Raw genomic sequence first — 26,299 nt, 5'->3', positions numbered from 1 at the left:
AGGGACAGATGACGCCCTCTTCCCTGCGTGGCACTCTGGGAGAACTTGGTAAAGGAGCTCAGGGCACCTCTGATTCCTTAGGTACCCCCCAAAGTGAAGGCAGGGCCCCTGGGAACCTAACCTATTTCCCATTTAGTCTGAGCATCTCACTTTGTGATGGTGAAGCGCCCTCCCCTTCTTCCCCCGCTTCCCCCAAGTGATGGAGGCCTGATGACTTCAGAGCCATTAAGAACATAAAGGCCCTTCGAGCTCTCAGGGCTGGGCTGGTTTTATGAAACATCTTCCCAGAAGTCCCAGGGAGAAGCAGGCAGCCTCAGACACTCCCCGAGTCCTCGTGGTTGTAAACAGACAGGAGAGTTAGCCTCTCTAGCCAGGCTGATGGCGTCAAGGACTGCAGACGCCTCAATGTCCCTGCTGGACCCTCCAAAGGAGGTCACTCTGGGCCAGGAGCTTTACAGGGGCAGCAGGTCCAAGTTCAGGCTGTGGTCTGAGAGAGGAGGGGGAAGGTAAGGGCTGCCTCTGCCCTGCCTCCCCCAGCTTCGCAGATGCCCTGTCTAGGGAACAAACTTACCCACCCTTGTGTGAGGGACAGCCCTCCCTCATCCCCTCCCAGGTCGTGAAAGTGATTTCTGGGTCCATCCTGGCTGATTCCTCTAGGGAACCCCCCAGGGCAGAGGTGGCAGGACCAGGGTGCTGGGGATCTTTCACAGGCAGAAGGCCATTTAATGAAGGTGATGTCTTCAGGTTGGGGGTGCGAGGCTCAGTCTGCCACCGAGGACACCAGTGAGGGCCTGCTGGGGCCAAGGGCTCCAGGAAGGGTTCCTTTTCCATCTCTAGGCAGCAGGGTCCTAGCTGGGGTGGCAGGGAACTGCTCAATCACTCCCAAAGCCAGCGCCTAGCACAGGATGGGCCCACAGGAGAGCTCAGGGAAGGCCTATTGAATGCATAAGGGGTCGCTCTTTCTCCCGGAAGGAGGGCCAGGGAGCTGTCCCAGCTGGCCCCAGCGGACAACGGTTTGTGAGGCTTATGTCTTGGTTGGTGTCTCCTCACTGCTCGGGACAGTGCCTGACACGCAGCTGGCATCAGTAATTCCATGTTCAGTGACTAGGGCTTGCACGGTTCATACACAGAAGGAGTCCCAGAAGCTCCCTCTGGCCCCCTGCACACGGAGGGCAGAGCCCCCTTCGTCGTCATTTCTCAGCCCTCGGCATCAGGCAGCAGCCGGCGCTCGGCGAATGCCGACTGAAACGGTGGGGGGGGGGGGGTCCCGCGCGCCGCGCTCCCCCTCCCCCCTTCTTACCTGTAAGACACTTGCTTTTGCAGGTGCATCTGGCGGAACCGCTCCTCCACCGGGGCCCCGGTGGCCGTGCCCGGGGGTCCCTCGGGCCACAGCTGCGAGACCTCGGCGTCCTCCCCACGCCGGCAGCGTCGCCGCACCACCTCCTCCTCCGCCGCCCGGCCGCCGCCAGCCCGGTCCCCGCGGGGCCCTCCGCCGCCCGGCCCCTCGGCCATCCTGCGGCTGCCCTCTTCCCGCGGCTCCTGCGGCCTTTCGGGGTCCCCGCTAAAGTTCGTGTCCCTTTCTTCTGGGCCCAGGGAAGCGAACGTGGAGGGAGGGGAGCGCTGGGTCCCTCGCGTCCCTCCCGACGCCCGGGCTCCGACGACAACGCAAGCAGCGAGATGCTGGGCGCTGGGCCTGGGAAAGGCGGCTGGGGTCCTCCCGCGCCCGGGGCGGGGGCCCTGGGTGGGTGTCGGGGTGCTGCGTGGTGCGCTCTGGGGAGCCCCCCGGACGGCTGGAGCCGGATCGGGAGCCGGAGCCGGAGCGCAGCGGGAGCCGGGGCGGCGAGATCGCTCCGGCAGCCGCCGCCTCTGCCGAGCACCGGAGTGTCACCTTAGAGACACTCGCAGGCCCGCGGGGTCCGGGGGCGGGGAGGGCGCTGCCCCGCCCAGCCAGCCCGGCTCCGGGCGAGGAAGGAGCGAGCCGGCCCAGCCCGCGGTGGGTACGAACGCTGCCCCAGGCGCCAGGCTGGGGGTGCGGGGCGCCCGCAGGAGCCCACTCCTGCCCCCCCCACCCGCCGCCCCCGGTATTCTGCTGCTCGGCAGCTGCCAGTCACCTCCCGCCCGTCACTCAGCGTCTGTGATGCCCCCCCCCCCCCCCCGGTCCCGCGCTTTCCGGCCTCGGCAGTCTCGGCGGCCGGCAGGTGGAGGCGCGCGGGGGTGGTGACAGGAGAGGGCTTTAACCCCGTCTGCGCCACCGCAATTTAGAGGCCCAGTTCGATTTGGGGAAGGGGCAAAGGAAGGGGAGCCTGCTCAGGGATGCCTTGCGTTTGGAGACGGACCTGATCGCCGGTAATGCTGTCTTTAGGCCTAGAGTTCTTCTGGACCCCCCCACCCCCACCCCCCGAGAGGGGCTCCACCGGGGTAGGGCAGGAGTGGGGGTGGGGTGGTGAGCGGCCAGACCCTGGGCCCCGCATCCCTCCTCCAGGCCCGGCTGCCTCCTCCCACCTGCCCCGCTGAGGCTTCTGGGCCAGGGTCTCTCTCAGGAGGGTGAATCAACCTCCTGGGTTAGGAGAAGCCGATGGGAGTCCTTCTTGGACTCGCTGCTTTTCTTGCACCTCCAAACCCTATGGTGCCTCCTCTTGTCCTGGGGCGGGGGGGCTCATCACCTGAACCTTACATCCGAACCACGGTGGGGTGCTGGTTAATTTCTCAGACTAAGGTCTCCTCTCCTTGCCCCAGACTCCTCTTTCTGAAGCTCACCTTTGACTATAGCATCTGCTCTCGCCCTGCAGTACTTAATGCCCCCCCCACCCCCCGCCCCGCCGCCTGTACTTCGGTCCGTATTCAAGGCTTTGATCTCCCCACATCTGATCTCCCCACAGATCTCCTCTGTTCCACCCATTTCCTTCACTCCTTGGTGCTCCTTCTGCTGGGAACTGCCGTCAGGCCCGCACTGCGTTGTCCAGGCTGTGTGCTCCACCTGGTATCTCCTTCTGCTGATGTACTCCACATTCTGAGGCTCTGCGCAAACACCTACTTCTCTCCCAGGAAGCCCCCCTGGACGGTTGGTTATAGTGGAAAGGCTGTCTCCTTCCTCCCAGCCCCCACTGCCCTCTGCACCACAGGTCTAGCCTAGACTGTGTCTTCTCTTTCCCCACTGACCGTGAGCCCAGGAAGGTGGGAGGGGCCAGGCTGGCACGGGCAGAGAACGGGCTACGCAGGGGGACAGCTGCGCTGCTCTGGGCTCTGCCCGCTCTCAGCAGCTCTGCAGTGGCTGCCGTGCTCTGTGCCGCTGCCTGGAGTCCGTGCCCCTCTCTGTTCCGCCCACGAGAATTCTGTCTATGGTGGAGGCCCATCTCAGGGGCCACATCCCCCGTGAGCCCCTCCCTGATGCCCCACTACAGATGCTGACCCCCTCCTTCAGCCCCCGACGGTTTCCTGGGCCTCTCTCTGGGCAGCCCCCTCACACTCTAACAATAACTAGCATCTCACTTGATTCTTACCACCAGTCTGGTGGTAGATGTTATCTCTTCCTCCACGTTACAGATGAGGACACTGGGATGTCATTCAAGTGATTTATTTGCTCAAGGCGGCTCAGGCAGTGAGTGGTGGAGCCAGGATTTAAAGCCAGGTCTTCTGGCCCAGAACTCGTACCCTTTTCCACTTCCCTGTGCTGCCTGCCACACAGTAGCAGCCTTGAGTTTGCCTGTTTTCCCCATCTGAAGCTCCCAAAGGGCAGGAAGGGGCCTGCTTCAGCTCTGCCTCTCACCTTTCCCCCCACCTCCCAGCAATCCCATTCATTGTGAATGAATGGAATGAGAGGAATTGCATTAACCTTCTTGGCCACGCGGGGAGCGTCTTCCTAAAGCCAAGTTCTAAAGAAGGTGGGGCAGGGCGCTCAATGCCCTGCCTTCCCGTTGTTGCCCTTGGAATTGCCCTTGGGATCGCTAATTTCCAATCAGCGCGGCCCAGGATAGCCTCCTACATCATGAATGATGGCAGTGCTGGCTGGGCTTGACGTTCCCTCACCAGCTGCCTAGCTGCTGGGTTTCCAGGTTGGTGTTTTGTTCAGCTCTTTCCTGCTGAGCCCTCCCCACTCAGTCCTTTTAAAAGCGGAGCTACTCCCCTCTGTCTTCACACCTCCCCCATTTAGGACCAGATGCTAACTGCGTTATTTTGTAGCTACTGCACCGCCCTCTTCCCAAGAATCCCAGGGAAAAATGAAAGCCCCCTCCCCTGAGCAGCCTGACCACCTTCCGCAGCCTCCCCCAGCTGCAGCTTGCTCCGCAGAACCTCTCCAGCCCATTGTCTCTGTGCTCAGAAAATAATCGCTAATGGCTTTTGAGTGTTTGCTGCAAAATTGACTTTGTGCTGAGAGCTTTATGTGCAAGCGTTCAGTTCCCCCTTGCAGGAATGTTATGAGGGTGGGTACTGTTTTCCAGGTGAGGACACTGAGGCTGCACGAGGTCAGTTAGCTTGCCAAGGTCACATGCCAAAGGGCAGCACAGACATCAGGGCTGATCTCAGCCTGTTGCCCCACCTCCTCATGACCGAAGGGGCACCTTTTACCAACATCAAATGGGCCAATTTGGCCTCTGGAATTGGAACCTTGCCCTGGCCCATCCCAGCTCCAGGCCTTGCCCACAGCTAGTCTCCCTGCTTCCAGAGCTTCTGGTTTCCAGGTGTAACAAAGGGCTCGTTGTGGCAATCTGAGCAGAATGACTGTCACTGTGAAAGCCATCATCACATGTGTGACAAAGCCGGCTGCCAGGGCCGACAATAGAGTGCGGAGGCTGTAGCTCTATTACTGTGGATACACTGAGGACACAGCCCTTCAATGGCAGTGACACACGGCCCCAGGAGGTGGAGTGTAATAAGGTGGCTTGTGTGAGTGGGTTGACCTTGCACCCTCACACAGGCGGGGAAGGCGGCCTCGGATGGACAGGCAGAAGGTGCGGATTGCAGATGAGCACACTGACCAGCTCACCAAGTCCTGGGCTCTCTGAAACAGTTGCACTAGGAAGCCCCCACGTTCTTGGATTAGGTGCAGAAATAAAAATCTGGGCTGGGGGGCAGGGCATCTGGAGGAGAGAGGCAGGGGGGCTGGGGTGAGAGCTGGAGGCACGGCATGAGCTCCGAAGCCAACTAGACCTGTGTTCAATGATCGACTTTGCCACTTATTTGCTGCATGACCTTGGTCCAGTCATTTCACTTCCCTGAACTCCATTGTCTTCATCTGTAAACACACCCACTTCTTTTTTTTAAATTTTATTGTAATCATTGTTCAAGTACAGTTTTCTCCCTTTTACTCCCATTCCAGCCTGCCCACCCATCCCTCCCCACTTCCCTCCCATTACCACCCTCCCCCTAGTTTTTGTCCATGTGTCCTTTAAATTTGTTCCTGTAAACCCTTCCCATTCTCCCCTGAAATTCCCTCTTCTCTCCCCTCTGGTCACTGTCAGCCTGTCCTCTATTTCACTGTCTTTGGTTATATTTTGCTTGTTTCTTTGTTTTGTTGTTTGGGTTCCTGTTAAAGGTGAGATCATTTGTCTTTCACTGCCTGGCTTGTTTCGCTTAGCATAGAAATACCCACTTCTTATTGGGGCAGTGCCTGGCATGTGGGATCAGCCCATAATGGGAGAACAGGAGAATAAGCGGATAGATTTCAAGCCCTTTCATATCAGGAGCCAGTCTCGTCTGTGCTCTGATGTAAGCAAAGTGCCTTTCCCATGCACATAAAGGACGCCCCTTAAATACTTGTTAGGCAAATGAATGAATGAATGAATGAGTGAATGGTGAGGGGTCACACCAGAAGTCAGCTTACCTCCCAGTAACTATTTCAAATTCTCCCCTTCCCCCCACTTCACCTCCCCCACCAACCCTCCCCATCGCCCCTCCTCACCTCCACAGCCGGGGGGGGGGGGGGGGGGGGGGGGGGGGGGGGGGGGGGGAGCTCCCTCAGCTTCCTGGCTCCCCACACCCTTCACTCACCGAGTACCTTTCAGGTCCAAGGTGGACCTCGCCAGCCACTTCCTGGTTCCCTGCTCCACGCCCTTCATCCATCCTCTTACCTCTCTGCTGGCTCTGTGTCTTCTAGAAATGGCCACGGTCAGCTCTTTCCCAGCTAAGAGAACAGCACCAAACTGCCCTTTTCACATCCCCTCTGGTCGCCCTTCTGCCTGCCCCTTCACAGACAAGCACCCCGAAAGGGCTCACCCACCCCCCACCCCGTCCTCCCCATTTTCATGTCAGCTCTTCCTGTTCTCACTTCTCTCTTCTGCACCCCCCCCCCTCCCCGCGCTTCCCAACGGGGCTCCCACCAAGGTCACCGGTGGCCTTCTCCTTGTCAAAGAGAAGGGACTCTGCCTTCTTATCTTTCCCGGCTCCTTGGATGGCACCCACCTCCTCCTCCGAGCAAGGCTCCTGGACGCTGTCCTCCATCAGCTTCTGGGCACTGCCTCCCCTGGCTCTTCTCTCCTCTCCGACCATTCCGTCTCCGCCTTCCCTTTCCCACCTCCTCCTCCAGCCCCTCTCCGTGCCCATCTGCCCTGCGCTTCCCCTCCCTCTCTCTTCTCTGCATGCAAGCCCCAGGCTTCAACCTACCGGCCCTGGATGCCGAGGATTTCCTGGCCCCGGCCTGGGATCACTCTTTCCCAAGCCCTAGACGTACATGGTGATGTGAACATTCGACAGGCGACTTAGATGCAAGAAAATTCTTCTCCCCAGACCTGCTCCTCCTCCTGCACTCCCTCCCTGTCTCGGTGAACGCAGGCCTTCGAGTCAGACACCTGAAGGTCACCCCGGGCTCCACTCCGTCTCCTGCCCCCCACAGCCAGTTCAATCTGATGTCAAAGCCTGTTGACAAGTTCCTTCTGATGACCTCCAGAATCTGTCTCACCCTGACTGTGCTCCCTGCAGAGCCCAGCACAGGAAAGTCCGACTATGTCACTCCCTGGCTCACCAACATTCGGTGGTTCCCCAACCCTTTTGGGATAAAGCGTTCTTTCTTTAGAAGGGGCCGTACCCTTCATCAGGGGCAGAGCGAGGAGAAGCAAACCAAACTGGGGGTCTGGGGTGCAAAGCTGAGGGGGGCGCTCGTTCTCAGGGCTGCACCAGCGCATCCTTAGATTCCGCCCCCTCGGCACCCCCTGCCTCCCCGAGGTCCTGGCCCTGCTTTTCATGGCTCTGTGCCTCTGCACTTGACATTCTCTCTGACCCAAACACTCTTGTCTTTTCTCTACCAGATCAGCTCCTACCCATCCCTTAAGACTCAATTCAAGGGCCACCTCCACCGAGTGGCCTTCCCCGATCCACCAAGTCTGAATTACACGATGTCCTCTTGTGTCCCCTTCACATCCTATACGTCCCTCCAGCCACTGGCCCTGATGGCTGGCTTACTCCTCCCCAGCCTCCACCACCAGCCTGGGGTCTTTCAGGGAAGTCTGTTGAATGACTAATAGAATCGATGAATCAATTGGAAAGGATGTGTATGAAAAGTTATTGTTAGTGATAATAATAATGATGATGATAATAGTAATAATAATAGCAGCAGCTTGGGCCCAGAGCCCAGCCTTTAATGGCTTTGCTGTAAAGGCCCCATGTTCTAGCAGTTAAAACTGATGTCCAGCCACAGGCAATGAGATCCCCATCAAGTGGTCAAGATGAAGAAGGAAGTGGGACGGTGGATGAGGCCTGATGGCCAGTTCTGAGGTTCCGTAATTCAGTCTGGTCTTGGCCAGCTTTTCCTCTGGTGGACGGCTGGAGGGGGCGCCGTTCCCCTACAATGCCCCTGCTTCTGAGTGTGAAAGTGTCACACTTGTGTGTGAAAGCCCAAATGGCTCAGCAAGGGTTCCAGGCCCCTCCGGATCTGACCCCTGAGCACCGTCCAGGCTCAGCGCAGCATCCTTGCCCTCTTACTTCAGGCTGCTCTGAACTATGGGGATTTTCTTGACATTTCCTTGCTCTCTCCGACCATGGAGGCCTTTGCCCAGGCTGTTCCCTCTTTCAGGAATGATCCTCTCCTCTCTCCTGCCTCTTCCCAGCAGTCCTGCCCGTCCCCTCCTCCAGGAAGCCCTTCCTGCTCACGTCTTGAAGAGGCGCCCTCTGCTGTGCTGGGACAGTGCCCCTGCCTGGCCCTGAGCCCTGAGCACACTGTACTGATACTGCCTCTGTCTTTCTCGGCGTCACTGAGTGCTGGGCCCTGTTCTCAGCGCCTTTCATAATTTACCTTGCTGAGTCCCCACCACAGCCTCATCTGTTGGGTGTGAGTTGTATCCTCATTTTACGAATGGAGAAATGGGGGCTCAGAGAGTCTTAGATTCCGATGCTGCGCAGCAAGTTACCACAAACGTGACAGCGAAAGACAGCAGACGAGTGATCTCAGGTTCCGTGGCTTGGAGCCTGGGTGCTGGGTGCTGGACTCAGGCTGTTCCGAGGCTGCAGCCCAGCTGTTGGCTGGGCTGGGGTCTCATCTGCACGTGGGGTCCTCTTCCAAGCTTGTTCAGGTGCTGGCAGCTCCTGGAGGTGGTCTGTTTCCATGGAGGCCACAGTGTGGCTGTTTGCTTCTGCGAGGCCAGCAGGAGACGCTTTCTCCCAGAGCAGCCCAGTCCTTTTCAGGGCTTTCACCTGATTAAGTCAGGCCCACCCAGGTTGACTTCCTTTTTGATGAACTCAAAACCAACTGATTTGGGATCTTACTCTGCAAAAGCTCTTTACTTTTGCCAAAAGAGGTCATCTAATCGCAGGAAGGACATGCCCTCCTAGTCCCAGGTCCCCTCCATACTCCAGGGGCGGGGATGAAGCAGGGCGTGCACGCCCGGGGCAGGAACCGTGGAGGCCACGCTAGAACCATGCCTCACACACACAGTGAGCAGGCGGCAGCTCCAGCAGGCAAACGCAGCTCCGCCCACCCGGAAGTCTGTGCCTTTAATCCCGCCGAGGCAAAGGATACGAGAACGGAGCACTTGGCAGACCTTCGTGGAGCCCACTGGGGAACTGCGCGCAGAGCGCCCAGCACAGTGCCTGGCCCACGGGAGGCCCTCCGCACTGGCAGTTTCCATCCCTGAAGGCCAGCCTGGCGGCTGGCATGCCTCTCTGCTTCTGTACTCAGCGGCGGGACGTGGCAGGCCCCTGGGGGTGGGGCAATTGATTGCAACAGAATTCTTTGACCTTCTCGTCTGAATTCTGTGTCTGGCTGGAAGAGGGGAACCCAAGAGAAGCACCTTCCCCACACCCCACAGCCCGGTCACCCTCGCCAGAGTTGACCTCCTCAGTCCCCCCTTCCTCAGTCCTGCCCACCCCTCCCTGCAGTGAAGGAGGACACAAAGCGGGGAATTGATGCTGAATCTTTTTTTTTTTTTTAACTTTTGCCTTCTTAAAGCATATGCTGAGCAGATGGGTGAAGCAACTTGGCAATTAAAAAGGCCCGGGGGCTCGGGCAGCGGCAGGGGGTGGCCAGGTGAGGTGTATGGGGAGGGGACCCTCTTTTCCTGGCCAGGGAACAGCGAAGCCCGCACTAACTTCATAAAATATAAAACAAGGGAGGGGTGAAGGTAGGAGGGAGACTTGTAAAATACAATATCTTAGGGGATGGGCAATAATAAAAAATAAGGTTCATTATTTACAAACAATTTCTGTTCTTGGTCTCTGTACAGTGGGGGTGAGGGGTGTCTGTGTGTGTCTGTGTGTTGATGTGTGTGTCTGTGGGGGGCAGGGGGGTGGGGGGGACAGTGGTCGTGTTGGTCAGAATGAGAAAGGAGGGGGCAGCCCAGTGAGTGGTTTGTCTGAGAAGGACGGATGGTTGTGGGAGGGAGGGTGAGACCGGAGTGGTTGGCCCAAGGGAACAGTCCAAATGTGGGGGGAGGGGCGAGGCCCCAGTCAAGATCTGGGGCGAAGAAGGGCTGGGGGGAAGTGGAACCCTTTCTCCTGAGGTGGGAATCCAGGGGGCAGGGGTACGAGCCGGATCCGGGTTAGTGAGCAAGACACCCCCTCGTCAGGGGTGCCAGGGGGTACGTCCTGTGTCCTGGGTCTGGCATGGGCTAGGAGAGCTTGACGGTGGTGTTTGGGCCCAGATCCCTGCGGAGAGAAGAAAAATCACAGGTGACTCTGCCCAATGAGGACCTTCTCACCGCTCCGCAAACTACAACTGGGCACCGGAGGGATAGGGCCACGGGAAGGTGTGGCTGGCACGGGGACCCGGGGGGGTGGGCAGAGGGCAGGTGGAGCCTGGGACCTCAGCAAGTGAAGGGGCCACACACCCACCTGTTGTGGAACCACTCCTTGGGGTGGGAGAAGTCGGGGCTGCTGCCGTTTCCGCCGACGTCTTCCGGCCAGGCCTCGCTCAGGTACTTCGTGGTCTCGTGGGTGCTGTCCAGGTGGTCATGCTGTAGGCGGTCTTGGGGTCGCTGCTCTGCTGGCCCCCCGGGCTTGATTTCCCAGCCATCCGGGGGCTCCACAGGCAGCAGGGCACTGCGGCCATCCTCCCAGGAGCCTGTCCCCTCATCGTAGAACAGGAGGCTGCGGGAGGGCACTGGAGAGGGAGCTTGGGGTGAGGCCGGGTGCCAAGCGGCTCCCTCCCCATCCCAGCCACATTCGTGGCCTAGTAGTTACGGACATGAGCCCTGGAATGTTAAAGACCTGGGTGTGAACTCCAGCCCTAACAGTGCTGAGCTGTGTGAGCGCAGGCGAGTCACACAGCCTTTGCTTGAACCTTTCTGAGCCTCAGTTTGTTCACCTGTAAAATAGGGATACTAGGATGAACTTCATCTAGATCTGAGCTTTAAATGAGATAATACAGGGGAAGTGATTGAAACTGTGTTTAGTAAGCACTCAGAGAAGGTAGCTCTTCCTAACCAGAGGGTACCTACCCGGCTGGGGCATCGGAGAGCTGGGTTTGAATCCTACTTCTAACACTTAATTTCCGCGAGACCTTGGACAAATCTCTTCTCCATTCTGGGCCCTAGAGTGCCCTTCAGGGAAATGAAGGGAAAGGAAACCCCTGCATTGTGCAAAGCCCTTTGGCCTGTATTGAAACTGACATCTCACAGGAACTCAGGAACCAGGTGATGTTAGCCCCGATTCACAGAACAGACCACTGAGGTTCCTGGTTATCAGGTGCGCTGCCCCATGCTAGTTCCGAGCTGAAGGTAAGAAGCAAACCCACCAGGATCCACCACCTAGCCTTCAGGCTCGCACGGCCCTGACCTATGTGAAGGGCACCCCCTGGAATTGTGCCGTGCACCAGCTCGGTAGGCCAGCCTGCTCCAAAAGCATCCCCTACCCTCGCTGTGCAGACACTGGGTCTGTAACCACTGCGTTCACGAGAGGGGGGCTCATTCCTCCTCCAGCCTCCTCCGGCCTCCTCGGACTCTGGCTACGTTCATCAACACTGACTCCCCCGATCCCAGCTTGATTCCTTCCTCTGCACCAAATACGCAAGGGCCTCCCTGGCCTCAGAAAGGCAATGTGGTTCTCAAGACCCTGCATCCCCTTAGTCACTGTCCTGTTCTCTTCTTCTCAGGCCCAAGCCGCACGTGTCCAGGGAGTGGTTCTCACTCCCCGCAGCCACTTCCTCTTCCCCGAACCATCCCCTCGGCCAACCAGCCGACCGACCAACCACTTCCTCCCCTCGCGGCCCTGTAGGCCTAGGTCATGCTCCCTGCAGCCGCTCTCCTTCTGGAAACTCACTCTCCCCATCTCCCAGCTCTCTGTCGGCCCCGCTGGTTCCTTCCTCCTGCCCTGCCAGACGATGCAGCCTGGTTGGGAAGCTCCTCTGTGGGTCCACCTGCAGTATCTTCTGCCTCTGGAGATCCACACGATTGCTGCTGCGCCCTAGACCATCCCCCCCTTGCCACCCGCACGGTGTACATGTGTGGAGAGCGTTTGCACACCATGTCATTTAATCTTTACAGTACCCACGCTCGGTAAGTGCAGAACTGTGACTCCCGTCTCCAGATGAAGAGATGGAGGCTTAGAGAGCTCACGCACAGGCCCCGGGTCATGCAGTTATCGTGTGGCAGAGGCAGGTACGACGGACTCTGAAGCGCATGCTCCTAACCACTGTCCCTCACAGTCTCCCATGGGAGGGGAACTATCTGAGCCCACACCACCACTACCCCCTCTGCTGCCCACGGCAGACGTCACCAGTGGCCTCTGGCACTTTTTCCTGTTCGTCCTGAGTGGTGCCTCGGCCTCCTTCTCAGCAAGTGCTTCAGGCGGCCACCGCCATCTTGTTGGAACTGACTTTTGAGCTGAAACTCATTGGCTGCCCCAGTTGGGAAACACAGAGGGCGCTTAGCAGAGGCCCCGTAACCCCTGGCACATGGGGGCGAAGGTAGGCACATTCCTGTTGTCCCTAAACTGACCCCCTGGCCACTTCCGGGAGGGCTGGGAATCAGGGGGTCTGCACTGTAGTCCCAATTCCACAAATCAAAGAGATGCTTTTTGAGCCTCAGTTTCCCCATCTGCAAAATGAGGAGGTAGAATGAGATAAAGTCACCCCAGAACTTGGCTCCTCCCTTGGGTCTGGCTTCTGCCCAGAAGCAGGCGCTGCAGGGGGGAGGGGGGCAGCCTGGGTCAAGGCACTCACTCTGACTGGCTGCGTAGACGCTGTCAGCGGCCACGGGGTCTTCCTTCACAGTCTGGGAGCCGGAGGAGAACGCAGGGAGGCAGGGCACAAGGGAGCCGAGCACCAGAACGAAGCACAGGGCCGCCACCTGGTAGAGGGGACAGACTGGTGGTCACATCCCAGGCAGGGAGGGGCTACAGCCCTGGCCTCCCCCAAAACCAATGGGTGCAAAAGGTTCAGTATTTTTATAAGAAAGCAGCTCCCAGAGCCAACTACCTACTAGATGCAGGGTATCCCACCCTCTCTGGGGAAGGTGGAGGAGGCTGCTCTGGCCACCTCAGCCCCTTGTAGGGGGGCCACCACAGGCAGTGCTGGCAAGAAGAAAGAAGTGGCCTTACTACCTACAGGAGGGGGGAATCAGATAAGGAAGCAAGGGGGAGGTGGGGTGGGGGTTGGGGCTGGGACAGGGGAGGGGACGCAGCCTCACACCAGATTCTCCACAGGAGGCGCTAGGAGTCACAACTAGCCCCTGCCCACACAGGGCTCGGCCCCCTGCAGCGTAGGCAGGATGTCCGAGGGCCTGGGGAGTGCACAGGCCAGACACTTCCAGGAGAGCGTGGAAGAGGGTCTAGCAGAGGCCTGAGCCACACCCTGGGCATTCTTGCATTTTCAGGGCTTTGCTTGGCCTTCTCTCCACCATTCACTGCAGAAAGAACCAAGTCCATACACCCCTGTGTCTCCCAGAGCCTTTTACCCCACAAGGAGTGGAGGCTGCCTCCTCAAAGGACGTGCCCTGCCACCCCCTAGCTGGGTTCACGTGAGTCACTCCCCAGCACACTCTGTTAGAACCAGTCAGGGAAGGCCATGTTCTAGAAGGTTCCTTGGGCTTGGTGAACGAGGCCGGGATCTGCCGGAGCAAGGCCACTAGGCACTAGGATGGTGTACCCCAGTGGTGTTGCCCCAAATAATGCCAACCCTTCAAAGGTCTGCCCGCCACCCTAGAAAGCCAGTCTGGGGACAATGAGTCCTCCTGCGGCCCTGAATGAGGGGACAGCCAGCACCTACCATGAGGCAGGTCCCGGTCTGGGTGGCGGCCATCTTATAAGGTCGGGAGATCTTGTTGGTGACCAGAGTCTGGAGTTTCTGCAGCTGCTGCAGCAGGGTCCTGGGGAGGGCACAGCGGTCACCCAGCGGGCTCCAACCCAGCAGGCATCTCTCTGCCTCCTGGAGCTCTCCGGGGCAGCACCTGGGCTGGCTGCAGACTTGGCTTCCACAGCAGGTGCCCATTGAATCAAGACAGGTAAGGTCACCCCCTCGCCGGGCTCCTCTGTGGTGTGGCTCGGAACCTGGGGCCTGCCTCGTGGTGGGGAGTGGGGCCACCGGGTGGGAGCTCGGGGACGCCCTGCCATACTCCTGGCCAAAGCGGGGGCTGGAGGAAGGCCTGTCCCACCTTCTCCTTGCCCCCCAGCAGCCGCAGTAAGTTGGCCTTCCTCCTCTGTGCACACAGCAGCCTGAGCAGAGAAGGACGCATCTGTCTGGCACAGCGAGTGTCCGGTACATGGCAGCTACCATTTTTGTTAATTTTATTGCTGTTTTCGCATTTATCGCAGCACCTGTAACACTTCCTTTATTTATGGCTTTCCATGTCAGTCTCCCCAGCTAACTGCAGGCTCCCTGAATAAGGACTGGGTCCCACCTGGCAGGGTCTCCTGCGGGCACACACAGGAGATCCTCAGCCCGTGCTCGGTGAGCATTTAATCCTCTGCCTCCACCCAGCCAGGCGGAGAGGGTTGCAGTTCCCATAATGCACAGCAGGTGGCGAAATAGCTCCAAGAGCCTGGCCAAATTTGGGGGCAGAGAGGAATCTGAGCCCCACTGAGGTAGAGGGGTGAGGGTTCCTGGCTCCCCTTCCCTGAGTGGGGGGGCATTCCCCAGGCCAATCAGGGGAGTAGCTGGGGAAGCTGGGGGAGAAGGAAGGAAAGAAGGAAAAAGCCTTCCGTTGAGCACCTGCTACATACCAGCTGTTGTCTATTTGTTTTCATTAATTCCAGCAAATAATCATTAAAGACTTACTGTGGGCTCATGGCAGGGCACTATTAAGAATTCATACTAACAACAATAAAAAAAGAAAAACATGAATTGAGCATCTTTAAATGCCAAGCACAGTGCTGGCCCCTTTAGTTACACTGTCTCATCGAGTCTTTCCATGAAATCTGTGGTCGCCATTTAGACAAAGGCGCTGGGCCCACGCGCTGAGAGGGCAGGGTCGAATACGGATCCAGAGCTGTGGCTTTTGCAGCTACTGCATGCCAGGCGCTGTGCCTACACTAATGCTTCTCAGACTTCGCTGTGCGTGTGAACCACCCAAGGATCTTGCTGAGATGCAGATTCTGACTCACGTAAATCTGGGGAGAGCCCCGAGATTCTGCGTGTCTCAGAAGCCCCCAGTGTTACTGGTGCTGTTTGTCCGGGAAGCTCGCTTTGAGTGGCAAGCGTGCACACCAGTGGTTCGAACTCTGGGCTGCAACAGAATTAGCTGGAGGGCTAATTAAAACAGATCTCTGAGCCCTCTCCCTGGAGTTCCTGCCTCAGCAGCCCTGGCGTGAGGCCGGGGAATAAGTATTTCCAACAAGTTCCCCAGGGGGAGGGCTGCCGCTGGTGGCCTGAGGATCACACTTTGAAATCATCTCACCCAAAGCTTCTCGCCAGCCCTGCCAGGTGCACAGAGCTATGTGTGGACGAAGAAGATGGGGGTCCTGAGCTGCAGGGTTCTTGTTTCTGGGGTCCATCCTGAACTCGGTTACCTCATCTCTCTCCTGCCTGCACCCCAGGGCCATGCTGGAGCCAGGCGCTGGCTGCAGGGGGCAGGGCAGGGCGGGATGCAGGGGGCAGCACCCACCTGTTGGCATTCTCCAGGGTCTCCACCTTCTTCCACAGTTCATTGTTCTCCGACGTGAATGTCTCCACCCTGTGGGGGGCCAGTGGGCACAGGCTCAGGGGCAGCCCCCAGATTAGCTGCTGCCCCCTCAGTCCTGCCCCTGGAGCCCGGGGAGAGAGGCCTGGGGAGGGCAGGACAGGCTGGGGAGTAGAGCCCAGGCCCCCACCCAACCCAGGACCCTTACTTTTTTTCTAGACACTCCACGTATTCCTTCTTCTTACGGCGGCTCTCCTGGGCGGAGATCTAGAGGGGGAAGCCCCGCAAACAGGGGTCACCATGGCCACAGATCCACTTCCTGGGACCCCCCAATTTCAGGGTTGGCATCACCAGGGAGTCAAAGGCCCCCACCCACCAAGGCAGCCCCAGGGCAGCGCCGGGCCCCAGCCCTCGTTTTACCTTGTTCTTGATTTTCCTGCGGACCCTCTTCAAGGCCTTCTCCTCGGCTTTGGTGAGGGGGAGTTTCGTGGGGATGGGGTAGCCCTCAGCAATCAGGGTGCGCTTCTCCTCCTCCGTCAGGAGCAGTGGCCCTGAAGTCCCCTGTAGTTTCTGTGGGAAATGGGACATGATGGTTAGGAACCAGACGGCCCTGGGTTCAAATTCAAGCTCTGCCATTTATTCTGTGTGTGACCCGGGCAAAGTATGCAACTCTCTGTGCCTCAGTTTCCTCATCTGAAAAGGGGTAGATCTGAATTAAATCCAATAGCGTGTATCAAGTGCTTAGGATGATGCCAGGAGCCCAGCATACTAGGCAGTTGGTGCGTTGTTGGGGGCTTCCTAGATCCTACCCTGGAATTCATAGCCTCAAAACTCACGCATCCGGGGCCCCTGAGTGGCAGCCCCCTCCCATCCCTACAGTCTTGGCTGGGAAGGCTCCCCACCCATCCTGGTGCTCAGGGCCTAGCTGCAGTTTCCTGGGGACTCTGGGCCTCCTGCGCATGCTCCCCAAGCAGTGCTCTTAGAGGCAGCTGGTGCCATCCCCTGGACGTCAGGAACACCGAGTTCTAGTCCCAGCTCTGCAACAGTGTGGGTTCGCTCAGCCTCTGGGCCCTCTCTACCCATTTTCTGCTCCCCTTGAGGAAGGATGAGAAGATTCTCACCACTGTCTGCCGGGCAGGCACCTCTCTGAATTCCGATGGGGGCGAGGGTCAGGCATGGGGCTCCCCAGGCCCTTCCCCGATGGCTGTGTGCCGGGGTGGATGTGCCCAATTATTTTCCCCAGACCCACCCCCAGCTGCTTACATGAGGGGCTGTGAGGAGGGGAGAGGTGGAGATGGCCGTGGAGGAGCGGGCCATGGGCCGGACAGGGCTGGAGGGGGGCAGAGAGCGGGGGCTCTGGGAGCCGTCACTGTCACTTCCATGGCTGCTGGGGGGCGTCGGAGGCATCTGCACCAGGTCCTCTGGGGAGGGGAGGGGGAGCCGGGTTAGCGGGGCTGCACACCCCAGCTCTGCTGGGGCCTCAAAGCTCAGCAGAGCCTGGGCCCAGCCAGCCCTGACCCTGTGGTCAAGACTGCTGGGGCCTTGACCAGCCACAGCAGCAAAGGCCCCCCTTGGTGTCTGAAAGATGGGAGCTGACACCCCAGAAACTGATTGCTGGGTGCCACCTCATCTCTGACGCCAGAAGCCTGGCTCTTTTGAGCCTGATCCTCGGGGTACGCGTAGCTGTCACGGAGACTGGCTTCTTGGAGGCCCTCCCCCATCCCTGTCTTTTCAGGGTCCAGGGTCTTTGAGCCTCCAGCTGGGCAACCCCAGGAGGAGACTGGGGTCTGCCTGTAGCCAGGTCCCTGGGGATCATGCTGGGCCAGAGCAGCCTCTGTCCCTTCCTTCCTTCCTTCCTTCCAGCCCAAAATGTTTAGCCGTAACTACCCCAGCGTTTCCATTTCTGACTTCAGGCTATGGGCTTTCAACAGAGCAGCCCGGATCACGGCTCTTCTCAGCCTCCCCTCCATGCTGCCCCACTGTGGCCACAGCACCAGGGAGCCTGACACCTGGCAGGAGGTCAGGAGGGAGCCTGGGCGGAGCTCAGCTGTGGGGAGAGTCCCCAGGGCTGCACAGAATGCCCAGATTTACGAATGGACGGATGGGCGGATGGACGGATGGACAGACGGATAGAAGAGTGAATGGCAACAGAGTGAACTTCAGTCAGTGAATGATGCGGGATTCGAAAAGAGGGTGAGCGGGTGTTGACAGCAGTGCCGACAGCCAGAGATTGGGTGAGAAGGGGACTGGAGGGATGAAGAGTGGGCAAGCAGCGGGGAGAGGCTGTGCTGGAGAGAGGTGAGGTTGTCGTGCCGGACCAGGGCAGCAGGGATGCCCTCTGCCTGTCCCCCTCTGGACACACTCACCTGGTGTCACTTTGAGGAACTGGTTCACCTCCTGGGGCTCTGCTTTGATCACGGGCAGCTGAGTCATCTCCGCCGGGGCCTGAGGAAGAGACAGGTCTGGCTCCATCAGCTGCCCCGGGGGCTGTCCCCACCATGGCAGCCACCCCATCTCCTTCCCTGAGGCTGCTGGCTCATGCTGCTCAATAGGGGAGGTGACTAGGCTTAGAGTTCTGGGCACAGCCCGGAGGGACAGAGGCAAGTTCCTGCCTTGTCAGATCTAAGGGAAGCGAATGGTGTAGCCCAGAGAAGGAGGGCTTCTGGTCGCTTTTGAAGCCAGTGCCGTCCTTGGCAGAGACTGGCCCTGCACCGACTGTGAAGGCCGAGGGGGCCTTGGCGAGTGGGTTGCCATGAGAATGAGAGGTAATGTCTGCCACCACGTTGTGGCTGTTCGATGACGGGTAACAAAAGCACAGATGAAGGAGGCATTAACTGGCTGGTGGCTGAGAACACTCCCTGAGCAGCTGAAGTTTGAACTAAGTCCCTAGGGATGTACAGGAGTATTGCAGATAAAGCAGAGGGCAGGTGATGATCGAGTGGAAAGGCATTGCAACCAAGGGAAGAGCATCTGCAAAGGCACAGGGGCCAGATGGAACATGGCTGGATCTGGACACTGCAAGAGTTCATTGTGTCCAGGATGTAGGGGTGTGTGTTGGGGTGGAGGAGTAGGAAGCAAGGCCAGAAGATCGGGCTGGGAGTGACATCCAGGCAAAGAAGTTTGAAGCAGCCAGGAGCCCCTAATAGGCTATAAGCAAGGGACTGACGGAGTTCGATGCACACTTTACACAACACACAGTCCTATTTCTTTATATCCCAACTCGCTGTTCCAGAAGGGGTTTCAGGACACACGTGTGGCTTCCCACCAACACTTGAGTCAGTGGAATTCTCTTTGAGGAAGGCACTGTGTTGGGTGCTGGGTTGCAGGACCGCCTCTGCCCTCGGGGTCTGCTGCCCGTACAGGCAGGTCATGACATTGTGGGTGGGACAAGGAATCCCAAAGAAACAATCACAGATGGTTCAAGTTGGTAGGGACCTGGGAGGTTCCCTGGTCTATGTCCCAGCTCAGCTCTCAAATCACACGAGGGGCCTGCGATGCAGAAGGGTGATGGCACTTGCGGGGGTCACACAGCTCTCAACGGCAGATGGACCACCCCAGCTCCTGGCTCCGGTGCCACTGCTAGGGTGTGCAGGCCTCTCTGGGGTGACAGTCGGGCTTTGGAGTCCGGTGGCTGAGCCTGGGGTGCAGCTCCCTTGTTCCTGACTGTGTGAGGTGGGGCACGTAGCCTGACATTGAGCCCCGGTCTCCTTCCCTGAGGCATGTACCCAGCCTCTAAGACCCAGGCTGGGGCTGCTGTGCTGCCCGCCCTTCCCGCTTCAGCGAGGCCCGAGGTGTTGCCCAGCCAGTCTTGGGTCTGGTCGCAGGAGATCCTCTGTATGTGCAGCCAACCCTTGATCCTTGGGCACAGCTGCGGGTACGGAGGGGTTGGGAGGGGCCAACAGGCCGGCTGGCAGCCACACTCTAATCAGGTGAGCCATGTGGCCAGCAGGGGGCAGGGCCCACCCACTCCAGAGGAGGGATTTAAAATAACCCTTGCTTGTAGACTCAGTGAGGGAAGCTCCTTAGAGGCAGCTCAGGCTCCCACTTTATACAGAAGGAGGCTGAGGGAGAGGGAGGGAGGGCCCCCGGCCCAGGTGAGAACCTGGCAGGGCCTCTCCAGGGGCCTGTGCTCTGGGCCTCACGTCCTCAGAAGGGTCTTCAGACATCAACTCGGATCTACAGCTGAACGCCGTTCTGTCTCTCCCATGTGGGGGCAGCATGAGAGTGTGGATTAAAAATATTAACCTCATGAAATCAAACAACCGAAAGATTCTATATTTCCATTTTGGTCTTGCTTCTTTTTTAAAAATGCTGATGCTTCGAGGAAATCAAGGGGCCGGGGCGGGCTCCATCTCTGGACTCTGGGCGTGGCCCCTGACGCCCAGCTCTGCCCGAGCCCCGTGGGCCTCTTCCACGCCCAGTGAGCGTGTCCGAGGACTGGGAGGGCGCTGCAATTTGTGCGCAGCCTAGGTGGTGCAGGGGTGGCCCAAGGGGGTGGCAGGTGCCCGGACTGGGAGTTCCGACCCTCAGTCCCAAGGGTCACGTTGCTCCCTGTTTCGGGAGTCCCAGGCTGCTCAGGCCTTCAGACACATCTTCCCATACAGACCCGTCACCCCTCCCCCACCCTCAGCCCCTACAGAACAGTCCCCAGGCTCACCTGGTGGGGGACAGGCAGCCTGGACAGGGGGCTGAGGCCCAGCAGCGGGGCGGTGGCCATGGTGGCAGTGGCAGCCATGGCTGAGGAGGCGGCCAGAGGGTCCACAGGCAGCTCCGGGCTCTGCTCCTGCTTCACCATGACGGAGCACAGCTTGTGTCCCAGCACCCAGGCTCCACGCTCCACATCTGGGGGAGGGGCAGGACCCAGGCTCAGGGACTCGGGGGCAGGGCACAGGGCTCAGCCCTGCTCCTGTCCCCTGGGAGCCAGAAGTGAGGGCATCTTCTTCATTCAGCAGCTTACAGACTGGGCTTGGCCAACACACCTGGGCACCTTCTGACTGGCTGTGTGACCTTAGGCAAGTTGTTTAACCTCTCTGAGCCTTAGCTTTCTCATTTGTAGAAGTGCCCGTTCAGAAGTAAACCGTCAATATACGGTAGCTATTGCCAGTGCACTGATTGTTATTCAGTAAACATTTGCTGAGCACTGTGCTCGGTGCTGGGCACCTAGTGAGAGGCAGAAGCATTTTAGTGCAGTTGGAATGGGAGGGAAGTGGGGTCAGAGAGGCCAGCAGAGGTGGCACAGTCTTGGGGACTTCGCTCAGAGTTATGACTTTGTCCTATGGGCAATGAGGTGGCACTGAAGAGTTTTAAGTACGCTCTCAGTCTGCCTCTGCGCGGAGGCTAGACTGGGGCAGGCGGGACAGAGGCGGGGAAACCGCAGGGGTCTGTTGAAATCGTCCCGCTACATAGAGAAGACGACGCCTGAGCAAAGGCGGCGGGGCGGGATGGAGAGGATGGAGCACACTGGAGAAATTCGGAAGGGAGAATTCACAGGACCTGGTGACTGGGGGCTCGGGGGTGGGGGCGATGGTGATGCTCAGGTCTCCCTAGCTAGCTAGCATCCACCTCCTGGCCTCACCTGGGCCACAGGGCTGGCAGACATCGCCCCTTTTCCTGCCGGGTGCCCACAGTCCTCCACCCCAGCTCGTGGCGGCCCCGGCACCTGAAAGCCAGAGAAGCACTGGTGAGGCAGGGGCCCGGGGAGCCAGCTTGCCAGGGAAGAGCCACAGGGGACCCTGGCCTTCAGGACCCACTGTGGGTGGGGAGAGGGGTCAACGGTTGCCCGGTCCCACCTCAGAGGCCAGGCCCCACCCTGCTGGGAGCCTGAGTGCTCCAGCTCTGGGCCACAGGCTGCCCTTGGGCTCCAGGAACACCCACAATCTTCCCAAATTACAGGGCCAGCCCGCTGGCCTCCGGGAAGCTGCCCCCTGCAAAGGGCCCGCAAACAAATTACTCTAAAAATAGATTGGGGGTGTCCAAGGAGTTGCAGGGCTGGAAATGTGGGGGCGGAGGGAGAACCCACTCCGGGAGGGAGGCCATCCCACACCCCTCTCTTCCCCGGCTGCTCCTGAGGCCTCACCGAGGCGACCTCAGAGTTCTTAGCTGAGGCCAGGGCATGGAGGGAAGCTGAGACCTCAGCAACCACAAGTCCTGGAGCCATTTAAAACCCCAAGAGGTGTCCCTGCCCTGAGGGGTGGGGTCCAGGAGCGGCTACAGAGGCCAGTCTCTGCCCCGGGGAACCTCTAAAACCCTCAGAAGCAGATCACACTTTGCACACGGAGCACAGCTCTGAGCCCTCGGCACATGCGATCTCATTTATTCCTTCCAAAACTCCTATGGGGCGGGCACCGCTGTTTTCCCATTTCATAGATGAGAATATTAAGAAGATCACGCAAGACCATCGTCCTCTGAGGGGAAAGAGGAATAAAAACCACTACAGGATGAGTAGGACTCTTACAGGCACAATGAAAATAGCCACTAATTATTGATATATATTGTGTGCTGGGTGCTGAGCATGGTATTTGACGTATTTTTAACCCTGTCTGGAATTCTCAAGCCACATGCTATCTTTATTTTGTAATTGAGGAAACAGAAGCCCCGGGAGATTGAGACTTGCCCAAGATCACACAGAAGCTGGTGGAAGCAGGAAGACACGCACTGAAGCCCGTGCGCTTCCCAGCACCCCGTGCGCTTCCCAGCACCCCTTGCTGCCCCCTTTTGGCCGGCAAAGGCGACGGCGGCCGTCCCTACTGTGCATTTTACTGTGTGTGCGACCTGAACAGCTCAGCTTTGCTGAATTCTCCTTTTCCTCATCAGACGAGTGGGGACTATGGTAAAAGTGATTCCTGCCTCAGCTATGAGTTGTGGGAAATGGATGAGTAGTTAGCACGGGAGCCCTCTGCAAATTGGAGAGTGCTATGGGAATGCTGACTGCTGTTCCCACTGGTGGATGAAGACACGAGGCTGATGGGGGCTGGGAGCTGGGTCCACAATCACCCAGTCAAGCACAGTGGGGCTGGGGTCGCCCGTTTGAGGAAATGGCCAAAGGGACCATTTCCAGGCGGGGCACAGTCTCTGGTTCTCGAATGTTGATGACGTAATAAGAGGAAAGACTCAAAGGGCCCTCTGCTTAAAATCAAAGCAGGTGGGGGGACAGAGGAGCTTTAGAGAACCCCCCTTCAGCAATAGAAGTCGGCACAGGAGTCTCTCCCAGGTGGCATCTCAGAGGACACCCCAGTATGAGCAGGTGGGAAGGTTCCATGTAGAGTCTTGGTAACTTGTGTGCATTTATCATTTAATTCCCCTGACTGTCCCCTCTAAGTCAGGGGTTCCCAGGCCCTGGTGTGCTTCGGGATCCCCTGGAAGGCTGAGCCCTACCCACAGGGCGTCCTATCCAGCAGGTCTGGGGGTGGGGGGCACCTGGGAATGTGCACTTCTAACAAGTTCCCAGGTGCTGCCGCTGGTCTGGGAATGCCCTTTGCACACCACTGACCAAAGTCAGCAGCAGACTCTTGAGAAGTGCCCGTGTGGGTTTGATTGGAGGGAGAACAAAAAAGCAGGAAGCAGTGTCACAAAGAGGTGTTTGTGGGTGGCTCCCTGGGGGCCTCTGGGAGTCAGAGCCTCCACTATACCGCCCCCCACCCCAGTCCCGCAGTATCTTCCTTCTCCCCTGGGCCCGGTGGGCCTGTGCTGTACCTGGGCCCTTCCAGCCTTTCTTACCTTGGGTGGTGTCCTCCATCTTGACGGGCACGAGGGGGCTCTGAGGCGCCGAGTCACCGCTCAGGGAGTAGCTGTGCTCGGCCTGGATGCCTGGCGTGGGGGAATCCAGTTCCATGTCCAGGAGAGGGCTCTTCTCATCCAGCACGGGGTCATCAAAGAAACTGCTGAACAGGTCGTTGGAGAAGTCCTCCATGTTCTCCGCAAAGTGGTCCAGGTGTTCAGGGAAATGCTAGGGAAAGAGGAGGTGTGGGGGGCAGCTCAGCTGAGGAAGGGGGTACAGATGCTGCTGTGGTGGCGCCTCCAGCCCTGCCACCAGCACCACTGTCCCTGCAACCTCCCCATCACTCTTCGAGCCACCACGGACACCGCCTGCAGCAGCACCGACCTCCCACTTCTCACGTCACTTGTACAACTATTATCACTTCTATTAATAGCAGCACCACTGTCATCACGGGACCACCGCCACCTCCACCGCCATCTCCAGCTTCAATGTTGTTATCCTCAAGGGTAAGCTGTGGATGGTGTGAAAGAACCCCTGGACCAGGTGACAGGATGGACACAGGGCTCTAGTTCTGGCTCAGTGACCTTGGTCGCATCACTTCGATTGCCTGAGTCCTTCTCTCAGTCCACTCAACTTCCTTCAGGGAGGACTAATTAAAAGAATAATTATGTCTTTGTGACAGCATGGATGAACCTAGAGGGTACAATGCTAAGTGAAACAAGCCCATCAGAGAAAGACAAATGTTGCAGAATTTCTGTTATATGTGGAATCTAATGAACAAAACAAACAAACAAACTAGAGACTCACAGACACAGAGAACAAACTGACAGCTGTCAGAGGGCCGGGGATTGGGGAGACGGGATGAGAAACGGGAACGGACTAAGCAGCACAAATTGGTAATTGCAGAATAGCCACAGAGATGTAGATTACAGCGTAAGGAATACATCTAGTCAATAATATCGTGATAAATATGCAGTCAGGTGGGTACTCGAAACGGTAGAGGGGACCATTCTGTAAAGCATATGATTTTTTAACTGCTTTGCTGTACATACGAAACTAAGACAGAATAATATTAAATGTAAACTGTAATAGAAAAATGCTCTTTAGAAAAAGAATAAAAAAGAGTACGTTTGCGGCAGCCAGTTTGCACCCCAGTGGCCGTGTTAGTGACTCTCGTGTTCTTTTTCCCTGGGAGCGAGGTGGTGGGGCCACCAAGGCCTCCACTTCCCTCACTCGCGTGGTCCCCACCGGTCCCCACGCCTCTGGTGTCTCCCTTTTCTAAGCCGTTCTTTATCCCAAGAGATTAGGCTCTGGAGCCATATTATGGGGGTTGGAAGCATGGCCTGGAGACTTCTAGCTGTGACTCGGTGCCATTGGAACTGTGGGTGTTGACTCGTTAACGAGTTGTGAAATCAATGTAATAGGTCATGATCAGCGTATAAAAAAATAGAAGAGAACAAAATACAGTAGAAAGTATCAGAGTGCACAGGACACAGAAAAGTTAAATACTTAGTGTAAATTTGTATCTCAGTTATGGGTGTGTGCTTGTTCTTGGCAAGGATGCAAAACATATTTCTTAGAAACAAAATAGTGTGAAAAATATGGGTCCCCGAGATCCTGGGAAAGTCCATTAACCTGCCTGTGTTTCATTTCCTCCTTCGTACTGCGGGGACGATAATAGTTCCCCTCTGCTGGGCGATTGGGAGGGTTACACAAGTTGATGCAGTTGACCCTTGAATGGCACGGGTCCCCCTGCATGGGTGCGCTGCGGGCAGATTTCCTCATCTCGTAAACGGAGGGTGTGGACTGATGGTGTTAATAACCATACCGTACTGTATTTTCTCTTCTTAATAGCATTTCCTGCTCTCTAGCTTATTTTACTGTACAAATACAGTATACAATACATATAACATACAGAATATGTGTTAACTGACTGTTTATATTACCACTAAAGCTTCTGGTCAACATTAGCCTATTAGTAGTTAAGTTTTGGGGGAGTCACAAGTTAGGGGTGGATTTTCTTTTCTTTTCTTTTCTTTTCTTTTTGAATCCTCACCTGCAAATATGTCTTATTGACTTTATTGATTTTTTATTTGACCTTTATTGTATTTTTTATTACCATTTAGTCCGCTTAACCCCCCCCTCCCCCCAGCAATCACTCCACTCCTGTCCATGTCCATGAGTCCTTTACCTCTTTGCTCCATCCTCCACCCCCTAACCTCCTCCCCCACTGGCTGTCATCCTGCCTTCCATCTGTGAGTCTGTCCCCATTTCCCCTGTTAGTTCAGTTTGCTCATTAGATTCCACATATGAGTGAACTCATATGGTATTTATCTTTCTCTGACTATTTTATTGATTTTAGAAAGAGAGAAAGGGAGCAGGAGGGAAGCATCTATGTGAGAGAGAAACCAAGAATGAACCCACACCCTAGGCATGTGCCCTGAGCAGGGGTAGAACCTGCAGCCTTTTGGTGCACAGGACGATGCCCAACCAACTGAGCCGCCTGGCCCAGGCAATATGCGCACCTGACTCCCCTAACTCCTGCATTGTTCAAGGGTCAACTTCACACATAAAGAACTTAGAACAGTCTCCGGCACATAGTACTTGCTCAGCAAATGTTACCTCTTATTATAAATAAAGTACCCAGTGGCTGGTACAGAGTAGGCTTATTTTTTCTCTCTAAAGAGTTACAAATATGTAAGGAAGTGTTACTGTTCTTGAGTCATCATTTATTGACTGAATGAATTTGTTGGTGGGTTGGTAGAGATGGTGTGGGGCTTTGCTTCTGGCCCCGGGGTCCCGCCAGGTGAGTGGTTAAGAACGGGCTTCTGGGGGATTGATCTGAGCTCTGGAGTCATTGGCTCTTTCCAGCTTGGACTACTCAGAGCCTGTCCCTACCCAGAGGAGTGAGCGGCAGAGCCCCGTCTGGGAATAAGGTTCCGAGCCACACAGGCATCTGCCTGCAGGGAGCAGAGGCTGGGCACAAGCTCTGTGGTCAGACACACTTCCTTTGACTCCTAGCTCCACTGCTTGCTAAGTTACTTCACTGCTCTGTGCCTCAGTTTCCCCCTCTCTTAGGGGGAAGAATAGTTCCTACCTCATAGTG

General features: G+C 57.3%; 2 protein-coding genes across 4 annotated transcripts in view; both read right to left on the bottom strand.

Annotated features, from left to right (window-relative positions):
• Nucleotides 1-1,784, bottom strand: part of DGKZ (diacylglycerol kinase zeta) — a 41,462-nt gene extending 39,678 nt beyond the window's left edge. The window contains exon 1 of one of the 2 annotated variants that reach the window (XM_036029324.1): nucleotides 1,301-1,784. In XM_036029324.1, the coding sequence (XP_035885217.1) occupies nucleotides 1,301-1,512 (212 nt within the window). In that variant the 5' untranslated portion in view covers nucleotides 1,513-1,784. The remainder of the gene's footprint in view (nucleotides 1-1,300) is intronic. The other variant, XM_028514692.2, reaches the window with a different exon arrangement.
• Nucleotides 1,785-9,330: 7,546 nt separating this feature from the next.
• Nucleotides 9,331-26,299, bottom strand: part of CREB3L1 (cAMP responsive element binding protein 3 like 1) — a 34,708-nt gene continuing 17,739 nt past the window's right edge. Inside the window, exons 2-13 of one of the 2 annotated variants that reach the window (XM_036029317.1) lie at nucleotides 23,193-23,421; nucleotides 21,052-21,135; nucleotides 20,134-20,318; nucleotides 17,843-17,921; nucleotides 16,740-16,897; nucleotides 15,897-16,046; nucleotides 15,685-15,743; nucleotides 15,462-15,530; nucleotides 13,628-13,727; nucleotides 12,584-12,710; nucleotides 10,258-10,525; nucleotides 9,331-10,071 (exon numbers count right to left, since the gene is read on the bottom strand). In XM_036029317.1, coding sequence (XP_035885210.1) covers nucleotides 10,035-10,071; nucleotides 10,258-10,525; nucleotides 12,584-12,710; nucleotides 13,628-13,727; nucleotides 15,462-15,530; nucleotides 15,685-15,743; nucleotides 15,897-16,046; nucleotides 16,740-16,897; nucleotides 17,843-17,921; nucleotides 20,134-20,318; nucleotides 21,052-21,135; nucleotides 23,193-23,421 — 1,545 coding nt within the window. In that variant the 3' untranslated portion in view covers nucleotides 9,331-10,034. The remainder of the gene's footprint in view (nucleotides 10,072-10,257; nucleotides 10,526-12,583; nucleotides 12,711-13,627; nucleotides 13,728-15,461; nucleotides 15,531-15,684; nucleotides 15,744-15,896; nucleotides 16,047-16,739; nucleotides 16,898-17,842; nucleotides 17,922-20,133; nucleotides 20,319-21,051; nucleotides 21,136-23,192; nucleotides 23,422-26,299) is intronic. The other variant, XM_028516117.2, reaches the window with a different exon arrangement.

Source organism: Phyllostomus discolor, chromosome 6 (assembly GCF_004126475.2).
Source record: "Phyllostomus discolor isolate MPI-MPIP mPhyDis1 chromosome 6, mPhyDis1.pri.v3, whole genome shotgun sequence".
Taxonomy (NCBI): domain Eukaryota; kingdom Metazoa; phylum Chordata; class Mammalia; order Chiroptera; family Phyllostomidae; genus Phyllostomus; species Phyllostomus discolor.
Note: the sequence above shows the minus strand (reverse complement) of the source record. Positions and strands in the feature narration are given on the sequence as shown.